The 12,044-nt window shown below is 56.7% G+C and overlaps 1 protein-coding gene across 1 annotated transcript in view; it reads left to right on the top strand.

The window, feature by feature from the left end:
• The window catches only part of GNG7 (G protein subunit gamma 7), a 123,672-nt gene extending 112,203 nt beyond the window's left edge, over nucleotides 1–11,469 (top strand). The window contains exons 4-5 of the mRNA XM_045544224.1: nucleotides 5,477–5,592; nucleotides 7,726–11,469. Coding sequence (XP_045400180.1) covers nucleotides 5,512–5,592; nucleotides 7,726–7,851 — 207 coding nt within the window. The 5' untranslated portion in view covers nucleotides 5,477–5,511 and the 3' untranslated portion in view covers nucleotides 7,852–11,469. The remainder of the gene's footprint in view (nucleotides 1–5,476; nucleotides 5,593–7,725) is intronic.
• Nucleotides 11,470–12,044: the final 575 nt, after the last annotated feature.

Here is a 12,044-nt window from a genome sequence, read left to right as displayed (position 1 = left end):
CCAGGGACTATGCCCGTTTTAACACTGAACGTCTGTGTCCAGGGAAGCCCCTACGTCCCAGACAAACCATTTGTCACACTATTCGTGTCCTTGGCCACATTGCTTTAGCTTCTTCCTGGGTCTATCTACACTATACCTGCTTTTAAAAAAAATTATGATTTTAAAAACCCTTTGATCTCTCCTGTACTGCTGGTGGGAAAACAAAATAGTGCAGTGACTTTGGAAACTGTTTGGAACAGCATTTAACTTACAAAGTGAATCAGGAACCAGACACCTCAGGCCTAACAATTTCTCCAAGAGAAATGGAAACAGGTTCACCCAAAAACCTGTACATGAATATGTGTTGCAGGTTTATGCACAATCGCCAAAAACCAGAAGCCACCCAGATGTCCCCCAAGTGGTGAACGGCCCTGCAGGCTGTGGCGTGTCCCTGGGGTGGAATCCTACACAGCCAGGAACAGGAACGAACTGGTGTCTACAACACCCGGGGTGAATCGAAACGCTTCATGCCCTGGGAAAGAAACCAGACTATGCACCATATGACTCCGTTCGTAGAACTTTCCAGAAAAGGCAAAGCTATATGAACAGAGAACAGATGGGTGGCTGCAGGGGCTGGCTACAAAGGCGTTAGTTACACAGGGGAGTTTCTCCTTCTCTGACTGGACTAGTGCCGCAAGTACATAAAGTGCTGCCCATTAGTTTTCCACCCTGCTTTCCTTCCTGATTAATGAGGCCATTCTAACTCGTTATTTGCCAGTTAAATTACTTCTTACACCAGTTGATTAAATGTGTTCTTCACTCGCTCTCTCAATGGGACCTGGCTAAGGTATTAATATGCTAAAGAGGTTTGCTTTCAGCATCCTTGTGGCAGTGATGTTTCCTAGGTCAGTGGTCTTGGGTTTTAGTTTTATTAGTATTTGTCGTGAAGTTCTATTTTTTTTTTTTTTTTTTTGAGACAGTCTCGCTCTGTTGCCCAGGCTGGAGTACAGTGGCATCATCACAGCTCACTGCAGCCTCCAACTCCTGGGCTCAAGCGATCCTCCTGCCTCAGCCTCCCGAGTAGCTGGGACTGCAGGCACCACCACCACCACACCCGGCCCTAAATCCTTATATGTGGTCATAGCTACCCATCTCTGTTCACTCTGTTGATCCAGTCGCTAGGACATAACCTATCTACGATAAAGAACATTCCGTATGATTGGCCTAATCTGGGTATATTTCCATTTCAGTCTGCGGCTGTTTATACAGAGTATCTCCGGGAGTGTGGAATAAGGTCTACTCTAACCCAGTGATTCACTCAGGGGCCGTTCTGCCCACCATCCCCAAGGGATGCTTGGCCACATCTGGAGACATCTGTGGTTGTCGTGCCTGGGAGAGCTCCTGGCATGGGGTGGGTGGAGGCCAGGGGTGCTGCTCAGTGCCCTGCAGCGCCCAGAGTGGCCCCACCCCAGAGAAGGACCAGCCTCAGTGTCTGCAGGGACGAGGTTCAGACCCTGCTCTGACCAGGTGCTGCCATTTCGCCACCCACGTGTCCTCTGGGTTTGCTGAATCCTTGCACATGTTGCAGCCTCACCTCTCAGCTCAGACCCGTTCTATTTTGGGGGTGATGCCCCTCCCTCTATAAGTATCACAGCCTTACAGCATACACTGGGGGGGGGCTACCATGGATGTCCTTGCCTTTCAGGGCGTGCGTGTGGGATTTTTCTGCACGAGGCTTAAACTCGGGCATGGTTTGTTAGCCCTTGGCTAGGGGGCCAGCCCAGAGCCTGGCAGCATCCATTAAAGTTTTATTTTTAGAGAGCCTCACCCCACGTTGTTCCTCAACCTCCCCAGCGCGGAGCACCGTGCACAGAGGCATGTGGGGAGGTGACCCTGGGGCTGCACACAGCTCTGACCACCCCACCCCTGCCCAACAGCGTCCCCAGGCCCTGCCCGGCTGCTGAAGCCTTCCCAGGACCTGCCTGGCCCAGCCAGGTCAGGGCGCCTGGCACCATCACGTGCCTTTGCGGGGAGGCAGCCAGTGAGGAATGTTCCCTGGGCTGACTCAGCACCAAGGCGTGTTTTGCTGGTGTTGGCTAAATTCTCGGTGGGGGGCATGGCTGCTCCCTGAGTCAGTGGCTGGCTGGTGACAGCAGCCAAGACAGGGACTTCGGGAGGCAGCTGCAGGGGCTGTGGGTGATGCAACCTCTGTCTGAGTCTCAGTGAGCACACACAGACACGTGCATGTGCAGACACACACGTATGCGCATGTGCACATATGCACAAGCACCCACGTGTACGTGCATGTACACAAATACACGTGTGCACATATGCACCAGTGTCCACGTGTGCACGCACAAATACATATGTGTACACACATGCATCTGACATGCACACATGTGCATGTATGCAGTCACAAATACATGTGCACAAATATGCACGTGCACATATGCACACTGGCACATATACACATGTGCACAAATACCAATGTGCAACGCACATTGACATGCATACCACATGTGAGCATGTGTGCATGCACATATATGTGCACTTATACACACTGGCATATGTGCACACATACATATACACATTCACACATAAACACACATGTGCACACACAAATGTGTACATACACACACAGACACACACACACACGCAGCCCTCTCTGGCCTTTCCAGCGGGCCTGGGCTATAACCAGCCCCGAGGGAGCCTCTGCCACGGCGTTTGCCCAGAACAGGACCCGACGGTCGCGTGGAGGCTGTGGCTCCAGGGCCCTGTGCATGTCAGATAGGGCCCCCTTGGCCTTCCAAGGAAAACAGGCCATGGGGCCGGCCCATTTGTTCTCTATCCATGTCTATATTTAGCGCTGAGTAATTTAGGTATTTTTATGCTGAACCCAGGGCGGTTTTCCCTGAGTTGGATGTTTTGTGGCCGCTTTGAAGCTGTCTGTTGAATCAGAGCCCACACGCGGGCCCTGCAGGCAGGAGACAGGCTTAGGCCTTTCTGCCCCAAACGGGGGCCGGACGTCGGCTGGAGACGCGGGAGCCGGGCGGTGTCCAGAGCCTTTTTTTTCTAATTGATGCTTTTACTGAGATCCCTGTGGAGGCACATCAGTTGTAACAGAGAACACGGGGAAAGTGTGTCTCACTGACCCGGTTCTATGGTAACATTTTGTAAAACTACGGCATGACCAGACAGTGATACAGCCCACCCGGCTGTTCCGATTTCTGCAGCTTCCCTCGTGCTCTGGGCTTCTGCGCCTCAAGTTCCCTCCAAGTTCACCTCCTGGGCAGGTTTGTGCATCCAGCAGCATAGCTGAGACGCCAACTAGTGTCCTTCCTGTCGCCCTCCCTGACCCCCAGAGACCCCTAATCCAGTCTCCGTGTCTCTCGGGCTGTCGTCCCAAACACGTTGTATCCACGGAATCACACGGCACGTCACCATTGGGATTGGCTTTGTTCCCTTGGCCCCATTCCCTAGAGATTCGTCCCCGTCACTGTGTGTAATGTTGACTGATCATGAAGTCGGAATATTCTGAAAATCTGAAATCTTGCCTTCACTTTTCTGTGGCCGCCTAGTTCTATAGAACAGACAGCGACACCGTGAGTTATGACGGACACGGGGCGCTACTTAGTCACCTGGTTAAATGGCGGGGACAGGGGCTCTGTGCCTGGCACCCCCAACAGCACAGACACCCTTGCTGGGTCCTACTTGGTAGGGTCCTTTGACGCCGATGCTACTGACACTGGGGCAGGGTCTCTGGGGTGGGGCCGTCCCAGGCACTGCAGGTGCTGAGCAGCCTCCCTGCCCCCACCCACCATGCCAGGGGCACCCCCTCCTCCAGTCGTGGCAACCACAGATATCCCCAGATTTCACCCAAGTGTCCCCTGGAGAGGGGCAGCATCACCCCTAGTTGAGAACCACTGAATTAAAGCTCACCCAATAAATCAAAATTAGATGGAAGGAGTAGAATTTTTGCTGCCTAAAGGAACAAAAAAAAATTTCACATAACTGAATTATGTAAACAAGTAAGCATTGCTTGTACGTGGCTGGTGGGACCATAACACGATGCAGCCACTTTGAGAAACGGTTCGGCAGTTTCTTAAAAACTAAACCTGAGGCTACCGTGTGACCCAGCCACTACGCTCCTCGGTGTTTATCCCAGAGAAATAAAGGCATATCCACAGGAGAACCCGCGCAGGAGTGTTTGTAGCAGCTTTACTCGTAGTAGACGAAACTAGAATCGGCTCAGATGTCCTTCAGCAGGTGGATGGTTAAGCAAACTGTGGTCCCTCCACACGGCGGAGTACTGCTCGGTGCAAAAAGGAATGAGATATTGATACTTGCAACCACCTGGGGCGGGGGCAGCCAGTCCCAAAAGGTTTCATACCGTATAGTCCCATTTCTGTAGCATTCTCTTTATTTTATGTATATATATATTTATTTATTTATTTTTACAGACAAGGTCTCACTCTGTCGCCCAGGCTGGAGTGCAGTGGTGTCATCACAGCTCACTGCAGCCTCCAACTCCTGGGCTCAAGCGATCCTCCCACCTCAGCCTTCCGAGTAGCTGGGACTACAGGTGTGCACCACCATGCCCAGCTAATTTTTCTATTTTTTGTAGAGATAGGGTCTCACTATGTTGTCCAGGCTGGTCTCAAACTCCTGGGCTCAAGCAATCCTCCCGCCTCAGCCTCCCAGAGTGCTGGGATTACAAGCATGGCCACTGCACCTGGCAACATTCTTAAAATGACAAAAGTTTGGAAAAGGAGAACACACCGGTATTTGTGGGAGATTAAGGGTGGTGTCCAGGCTGGGTGCCACTTTCCCAGGAGGGACCTGGAGGTGGGAGGTGCTGTGTGTTTGACTGTACCAACTTCCGGCCTGCGGGCAGCAGTAAGCTCTTTGTGAGGTTTGCTGAAGAGATGGAGGGAAGGGCGAGTGAAGCAGGCCCAGGCCCTCCCGAGACGGGCGACCCCCCCAGGATGCCCAAGACCTGCCTCTGTCCCACCAGAGACACTGCGCCATATCTGGGGACACTTGTGGTTGTCACGACGGGGTAGGGGTGCTCCTGGCATGGGGTGGGTGGAGGCCAGGGAGGCTGCAGTGTGGGGGTCCCCCCAGTGTCCACAGTGCCAGGGGCAGAGCCTGGGGCAGGGCAGGGAGCAGAGAAAAAGCTCCTTCCTGTTTCCTGCCATGTCCCTTACTCCAGCCTAACCAGGAGCTGGTGCTGCTGTTTCTAGAACTCTGCTGGGAGCCCTTTATGGTCACAGCCAGGAGCACCGGCCCCAATCAGCTACAGGAAGAGAAGTGGGATGTCATACTTAGCGGGGCTCCCTCCCCCTGGCCAGGGAGCTGGGAACACAGACAACATGGCCACTCCCCAGAGCAGGGCCACCAGGGGGCTGCGGGAAGGGGCATCCTGCCCTGCTGTCCTCCTGGGTCCACCGTCCTGGGCCGTCATAAGTGGGCTCACCTCTCTCTGCTCCCCCCACAGGTCTCTGGACGACGGCCCCGAGCTGATGGCAGACAATGTCAGCCACTAACAACATAGCCCAGGCCCGGAAGCTGGTGGAACAGCTCCGCATCGAAGCCGGCATCGAGCGCATCAAGGTGAGCCGGGCGGGCACAGGAGGAGCTGGGGCATCCCAGGAGCGCTCAGCAAATGACGGGCAGGGAGCCTCGCGGGAGGGCAGAGGTTGCGCCACCGAGGCTGTGTCTCTCGGGAGGGCAGAGGTTGCGCCACCGAGGCTGTGTCTCTCGCTGTGTGACCTCAGGCCCTTCACCTAACGTTTGGCCAAACAACACGGCACCGTGGCCTGGCCAAGTGGACCCGTAAAATCAACTGTCCCTCCACGTATCCGCTCAGATCTCTGTTCTCAAGCACCTGTCACCCGCAGGTGGTCACTGGTCACGGTAATTCACTGAGAAGGGGTGACCGGCCCCCGGGTGGCTCCAGCCGGGGACAGAAAGACTTGCCCCTGCTGGCCGGCAGTGGAGGGGAGTCAGGGGCCCGTGGGCCTCCAGCCCAGCCCTGAGCCCTCCCGGACCCCGTCACGCCGCTGCCAGCTGGGATCCTGCCATGAGGGGTGGGGGTGCCCCCCACGAGGTGTCTGAATGTTCCAGAACCCCGACTGCTGGGGCAGACCTGGGCATTCAAAGCATTCCTCCGGGCTGAGCACAGAGAAGGCCCCGGTTGAAGTGGGTTTCCTCTGTGAGCGGTGCCAGCCCGGCCCTGGCGGAGGGCGGTGACTCATCCCGCCCCATTTGATGTCGAGGGCCGAGCAGGGCCCCCCACCCTTTGAAAGTCAGGCCAGCGGGGGTCAGGACTACAGCCCACGCCCCCCGCCAGTCCCGCCTAAGGGTTTTTGTCCCCTCAAAGCGGCGACCAGAACCACAGAGCCCGGGCAGCAGCGGGCTGGGGGCTGAGCGCGGCGGGCACAGGGTTTCTGTACGTGCCGGGGCCACCGCGCCGGCTATTTCCAGGCCGGAGGCTATTTCTGTCGCGAGGAGGCTGCTTCCCAAATAGATGTCTAGAAAGCGAGCCGACCCAAGTCATCAAAGGCCGCGGCCAGCGAGCTCACAAGAGTGGCAATTTTCTCCATCCACCCGTGGGCAGGAGCGTCCCCCGGGGCTGCCTGGCTTGGCAGGACCCTGAAGCTGGCCCGAGGGGATGCGGTCCCAGGGTCCCTGGGGTCCAAGGGAGAATGGGGTGTCTGGGGGCAAAGGTATCTTCCAGGTGAGGCAGCCAGGCTGGGAACGGTCCTGCAGAGAGAGAGTCGCCACCACGGGGGTGAGTTCTGGGGCAGAGAGACATGTGTGTCCCCATTTGCCTTGGCCTGGGACACCCGACACCTTGGCCTCCTGCCCTGCTGGGGTGAGCCGCGGGGCAGCACCTGCGGGCTCCCAGGGCGCAGCCTGGAGGACGGACAGTGTGGCCCAGGGACGGTTGGTGGCCGCAACCCATGGCAGAGGGCCCCACCCATGAATGGGAGTGTCAGCCCCTCACTAGGGCGAGAGTCCCCCATGGGTTCCGGCTGCATGTGACAGGATGAAGGGCAGAGTGCCGGGTGTCGCTGTCAGACCTCCCACGATCATGTCGCATATTCAGGAGGGTTTTCCCATCCTGCGGTGGGCATGGGGTGTCCGGCTGATTCGTAGGAGGGGTCCGTCTGTCCCCAACTCTTTTGGTTCAACACCTGGCAACTCTTGGAGGAAGCTCAGCCTTCTCTTTATTTTCAAAATCATTTTGCAGTCGTAGTAAAAGACACACATAAAATTTATTATTAGTGATATTTAGTATATTCACAACGCTGTGCAACCAGCACCTCTCTCTAATTCCAGAACATTCCATCACCCCAAAAGGAAGCCCGGTCCCCATCAGCAGTCATTCCTTATCCCCTTCCCTAGCCCCTGGCGACCACAAATCCACGACCCGTCTCTGTGGATCTGCCTGTCCTGGACATTTCATATAAATGGAGTCTCACACTGTGTGTCCTTCTGTGTCTGGCGTCTCTCACTGAGCACGACGTCCTCAAGGTCCCTCCACACTGTGGTCTGTGTCAGAGCCTCGTCCCTTTTCATGGCTGAGTGATGTTCCACATGTGGACGGACCACGCGATGTTGATCCACTCACCTGTCGTGGACACTGGGCTGTTTCCCCCTTGGGGCTGCCGTGAATGATGCCGCGGGAACCCAGGTGCCTTCTCCCTTCTCACCCTTCTCCCCTCCTTGTGACACACACAGGTCTCCAAAGCCTCGTCGGAACTCATGAGTTACTGCGAACAGCACGCCCGGAACGACCCTCTGCTGGTCGGGGTCCCTGCCTCGGAGAACCCCTTTAAGGACAAGAAGCCTTGTATTATTCTATAGCTGTCTTCTCCGCGCACTCAGCTCCTCTCCCTCTCTCTGTCTCTCTGTCTCCGGCAGGGCATCATTCAGTGCCCAGCTCGAGCAAAACATCTCGAGTCCCCAAAACTTTTAATTCCAAAAGAAACTAAAAAAAAAAAAAAAAAAAAAAAAATTGCACTGCCCAGGTGGGGTAAAAATGTATCCTTCAGATTAGATGGATTTTCAGACCCGACGACACAGCTGTCTCACGGGCCTGGCCAAAACGGGTCAGTGGCTCTGCAGCCACTTCCAATTAAGAACAACTGAGATGCCCAAGCGATGTGGTAACAATTTTTTAAAACTCTCAATTGCCGTTCACCTTGTGGAACCAGAGCTGGGAAGGAAAGGAGGGTGACAGTTGCTGTTAGTTCAGGGCACCTGTCCCCAGGGCAGTAATTCCTTCACAATTGGCCACACGGAAAGGACGTCAACAGGTTGCGGGAATTTTTTTTTTTTTTTTTTTGTAGAGGTAAAACTGGGGCTGGGGGGTTGGGTGACATAATGAACTTTTTTGTAAAAAAAAAAATCTCTCCTTTCCATTTAAAAAATTGTTATTCCACACTGCTGACACCAGATTTCGGTAGCTGAACCTGTAGCTAAACCGTACGTGTCGTGCGCAGATGGATTGTAGGGCCTGGGCAGGGGCTTTTGTCTCTGATACGCACTCCGGGCTGCCAAGTGTCACTCCCCTGTGTGGCATTTGTCACTTATCCCTTCCTGGGGACCCCAAAAGCAGATTTTCAGGACTTGTCCCTGGTGAGGGAGAGGTGGCTGTCATGGGCCCGGCCAGTGTTTCATTCTAAGCACGAGGTGTCCGTGTGTTACCGAGCGGCTTTGATCACACCGGGCCCTTCCGGGTTGTTTCCCCCTTTCTCGAATCACCACGGCCGTTTTTCAAACCCAAATGCCGCCCGGGGAGCCCCTGCCTGGCGGGTTGAGCCACCTTTTGCGTGGGTGTGTGCACAGTTGCCAAATTGTCTCAAAGTGACCTCAAAGGACTGTGGGAGGCGAGATCCTCTGTCCCAGAGACGGAAACGTCCGCTCAGGTCTCCCGTCGTCCCTCACGCCCGATCCTTGCGGTTTTCCACCCAAGTCACAACCCGGAAGGGCTGGCTTGAGGATGAGAGACACATTTTGGGGGAGAATCAGTCACTCTTCCCAATGGCCTTGCAAATTTAAGATGTCATGGGGGGAGGGCATTTTTAAGATGACTTTGTCCCCTTTTACGACCCAGAGAGTGACAGCAGCAGGTGGCAGAACGGAGGTGCTGCCGGCACACCCTCTGGCGCCCACCTGCTTCACCTGTGGCCACACCTGAGATGGGTCCTGGGCAGCAGGGGCCCCACATAGCCCTGGACTTTGGAGGCCCCACGGAAACCAGAGTCTAAGGGCTTATGCCCAGAATGTTCCAGGACGGCACCCTGGTCTTCCCTGCAGGCCGATAGGGCCCGTGCCGGAGCCTCAGCCGACTCCCCCACGCTCCCAGTGCAGCCGCTTCTCGGGGCAGGGTCGAGGTTCCCGTCTGACCAAGGCTGGAGAGACCGGGCGGCTGCTGGTAGGGAGCAGGTGCAGGTGCAGGGGGGTGGCCCTCAACCCCCCACCCCGGGCTGGCTCCCGGAGGGATCAGACGGCAGCTCAGGCTTCTCCCGGGCTCCCAGCTCTCTACGGCCGGTCCGGGAGGACTGGGACTCGGGGGCCCTGGCTCCACCAACCTGCTGCTGGACCAGGAGACAGCAGCCTCCTCCTGCTGGGCTGGGGCCGGGGGGCCCAGGGCGGGCCTCTGCCACCCCTGGCAGGAATGTGGGAAGCGGCACAAGCCTGTCCTGGAAACCCAGGGAGCGGCCCCAGCAGGGAGGCCGAGGCAGGGGCAGGCGGGGTGGTGTTAGAAGCAGGCAGCGGAGAGAAAGCCCCTGCCCCAGCTCCTCCCTTTCCAACCAACCGTCTTGGCACCTGGGAACCAAGGCGCCCCCGTTTCTCCTAGAAAGAAGCCTTAATCCCCTGAGCTGGTGTCACATCCTTGCACGGCCATCCTTCCTCTGTGGTCCCCACTGTCCCGGCCCTCTGGCCAACAGGCCCCGCAGAAGACAGGAGATTTTGAGTTCAGGGTCAGCAGCACCTGAGGAGCCCAAGCCCCCTTCCTCCCCCTCTTCCTCCTCCTCCTCCTCCTCCTGTGCCCTCTGCCCTGCCAGGGCCAAGGGAGGAGGGGGACGCAGCTGTGCCAAGCCCAGTCCCACCTGTGTGTCCCCACTGATGCAACCCCAGAGAAGCCAGCAGGGACCCCTGGGCCGAGGGAGATGATGGGGCTAAGCCCGAGCTTCCCAGCCCCAGGCGCCCACTCTGTGCTCACTGGACCGGCAGACACTAAACCCATGTCCTCCCGCCCCATGGAGAGGACCCTGGGGTCCAAGCATTCTAGGTAAACTGAGGCCCAGGGAGGGGAAGGACAGGCTGGTGTCTCCCCAGAGTCAGGCCTCGGCTGCCCATCCCTGGGTGTCCCTGCCCCCTGCCCGGCCATCTCCCATCCGATCCTCCACCCCCTCCACTCCGGCTCTCGAGCCTGGTGACCAGGTGCCCACAGCCTCGGACCCCAGGGAGGTGGCACTTGGCAAAAGCCTGTGGGTCTCTCTCCGGCTTTTAGAGTCAATCTCTTAAGACCACATGGAGGGACGTGTTTGTGCAGCCCTGACACCCGATGGCACCCATGCTGCCGACCGCGTGTGCGTGTCTGGCGAGAACTCGCTATGTCCAGGCGGTTTCGGGGTTGCTAGAGCACCGGCGGCGGGGAGCTCTTGTGGGTGCAGCCCTGGCCCTGGCCGTGGGGAGGCCAGCATCTCTCAGCCACATGCCATCTGCACCGAAAAGAAGAAAAACAGGGCGCAGGCAGGAGGGGGAACCGAAGGAGTTTCCCTTTCTCCTGCAGCCTGGTCTAGAGCTGCCCATGGGCCAGGTGCCAGGTGGGGGCTGCGAGGTGCACCTGGTGGCCCACCTGGGCACCCTACCCGGCCCCCCCCACCCCAGGAAGGCGCTAGAATTGCACCCCTCCCCCACCCTCCCAGAAGGTGACCCCCAGGCCAAGCATGAAGTGGCTCGGTTGTGACCTCCGGGGACACACACGGTGGCCAGCATGGCCTGGGGTCGGGGCGGAAGGTGTTTGTCTTTCTCCCTTTCTGCCAGGTCCCTTTGATGGGCCGCCAGGCTGCTCATCCATCTCCGCCAAGCTCTGGGGCCACAGGAAAAGGCTATCGCAGCCCTGCCCGCGCAGGAGTGACCAGGACGGGGTTTCCGGGCTGAGGTGAAGCCACTGAACCGTCGCTCTTCCTCGAGGGGCGCTCATAAAATAAGTCAGCCAACCTAAGAAGCCATACGCCAGGCTCTCACCGCCCGTCCCTGTCCTCGAAGGGACGCAGTCGCCAAGCGCGGTGAAGACCAGTGTCTGGCCGGTCCCACCCCGTCTGCATTTCAATGTCCCGTTATCTTTATTTATTACTTTTTTTTAGGATACCAGGCGTGCCGCACCCACTTTCTCCAGTGTTTTAATATCGTGTGGAATTGTTGATACGAAGTGAATTCATACACAATAAAAAGGCTCACGTTTCCTTTTCCCTGGCTCTGGGCTCTTCCTTCTCTCTCTGTGGCTGCAGCTGAGGGGAGGGGCTGGGCCGCATCCTCCCCACCCACTCCGCCCACCGGGGGGGGGGGGGGAGGTGCCCGGAGGGGATCCGACGAGGGCACCCAGAGTGAGGATGGACTTGCCGATTTGTGGTTAGAAAATCTAGGAGGAACTCTTTAAGCTCTGCACAAGCCTTGGTTGTGTGGCCCACAGTTTGGGGTGTTTGTGTTTTGTTTTGTGGGGGGAAAGGCAGGACTCTCTTTTAAGGGCTAAAATGTGGGAAGGTTTTAATACTGGACCTCGGGCCCCATTCTGTGCTTTGCAATCACCTTGAAACCACGCTGGATGGTCAAAGCCCAAGCCCGGGGAACGGAAGTCCAGTGAGTCAAAGCTCAATCTCGTACAGCACTTCAGAGAGTTCAACGTTTAATATTAAAGTATTTAAATGGGTGACTCTGACTTCAGAGCAGGGAACGTTGTCAGTATAAAACAGGTGCAGATGCAAACTGCATCAAAATGATCCACTATAGATTAACATGCATAAGATTAAAAGGCAGTTCACAGC

Source organism: Lemur catta, chromosome 1 (assembly GCF_020740605.2).
Source record: "Lemur catta isolate mLemCat1 chromosome 1, mLemCat1.pri, whole genome shotgun sequence".
Lineage (NCBI taxonomy): Eukaryota > Metazoa > Chordata > Mammalia > Primates > Lemuridae > Lemur > Lemur catta.
The sequence above is the reverse complement of the archived record's forward strand: the minus strand, read 5'-3'. Positions and strand labels throughout refer to the sequence as shown.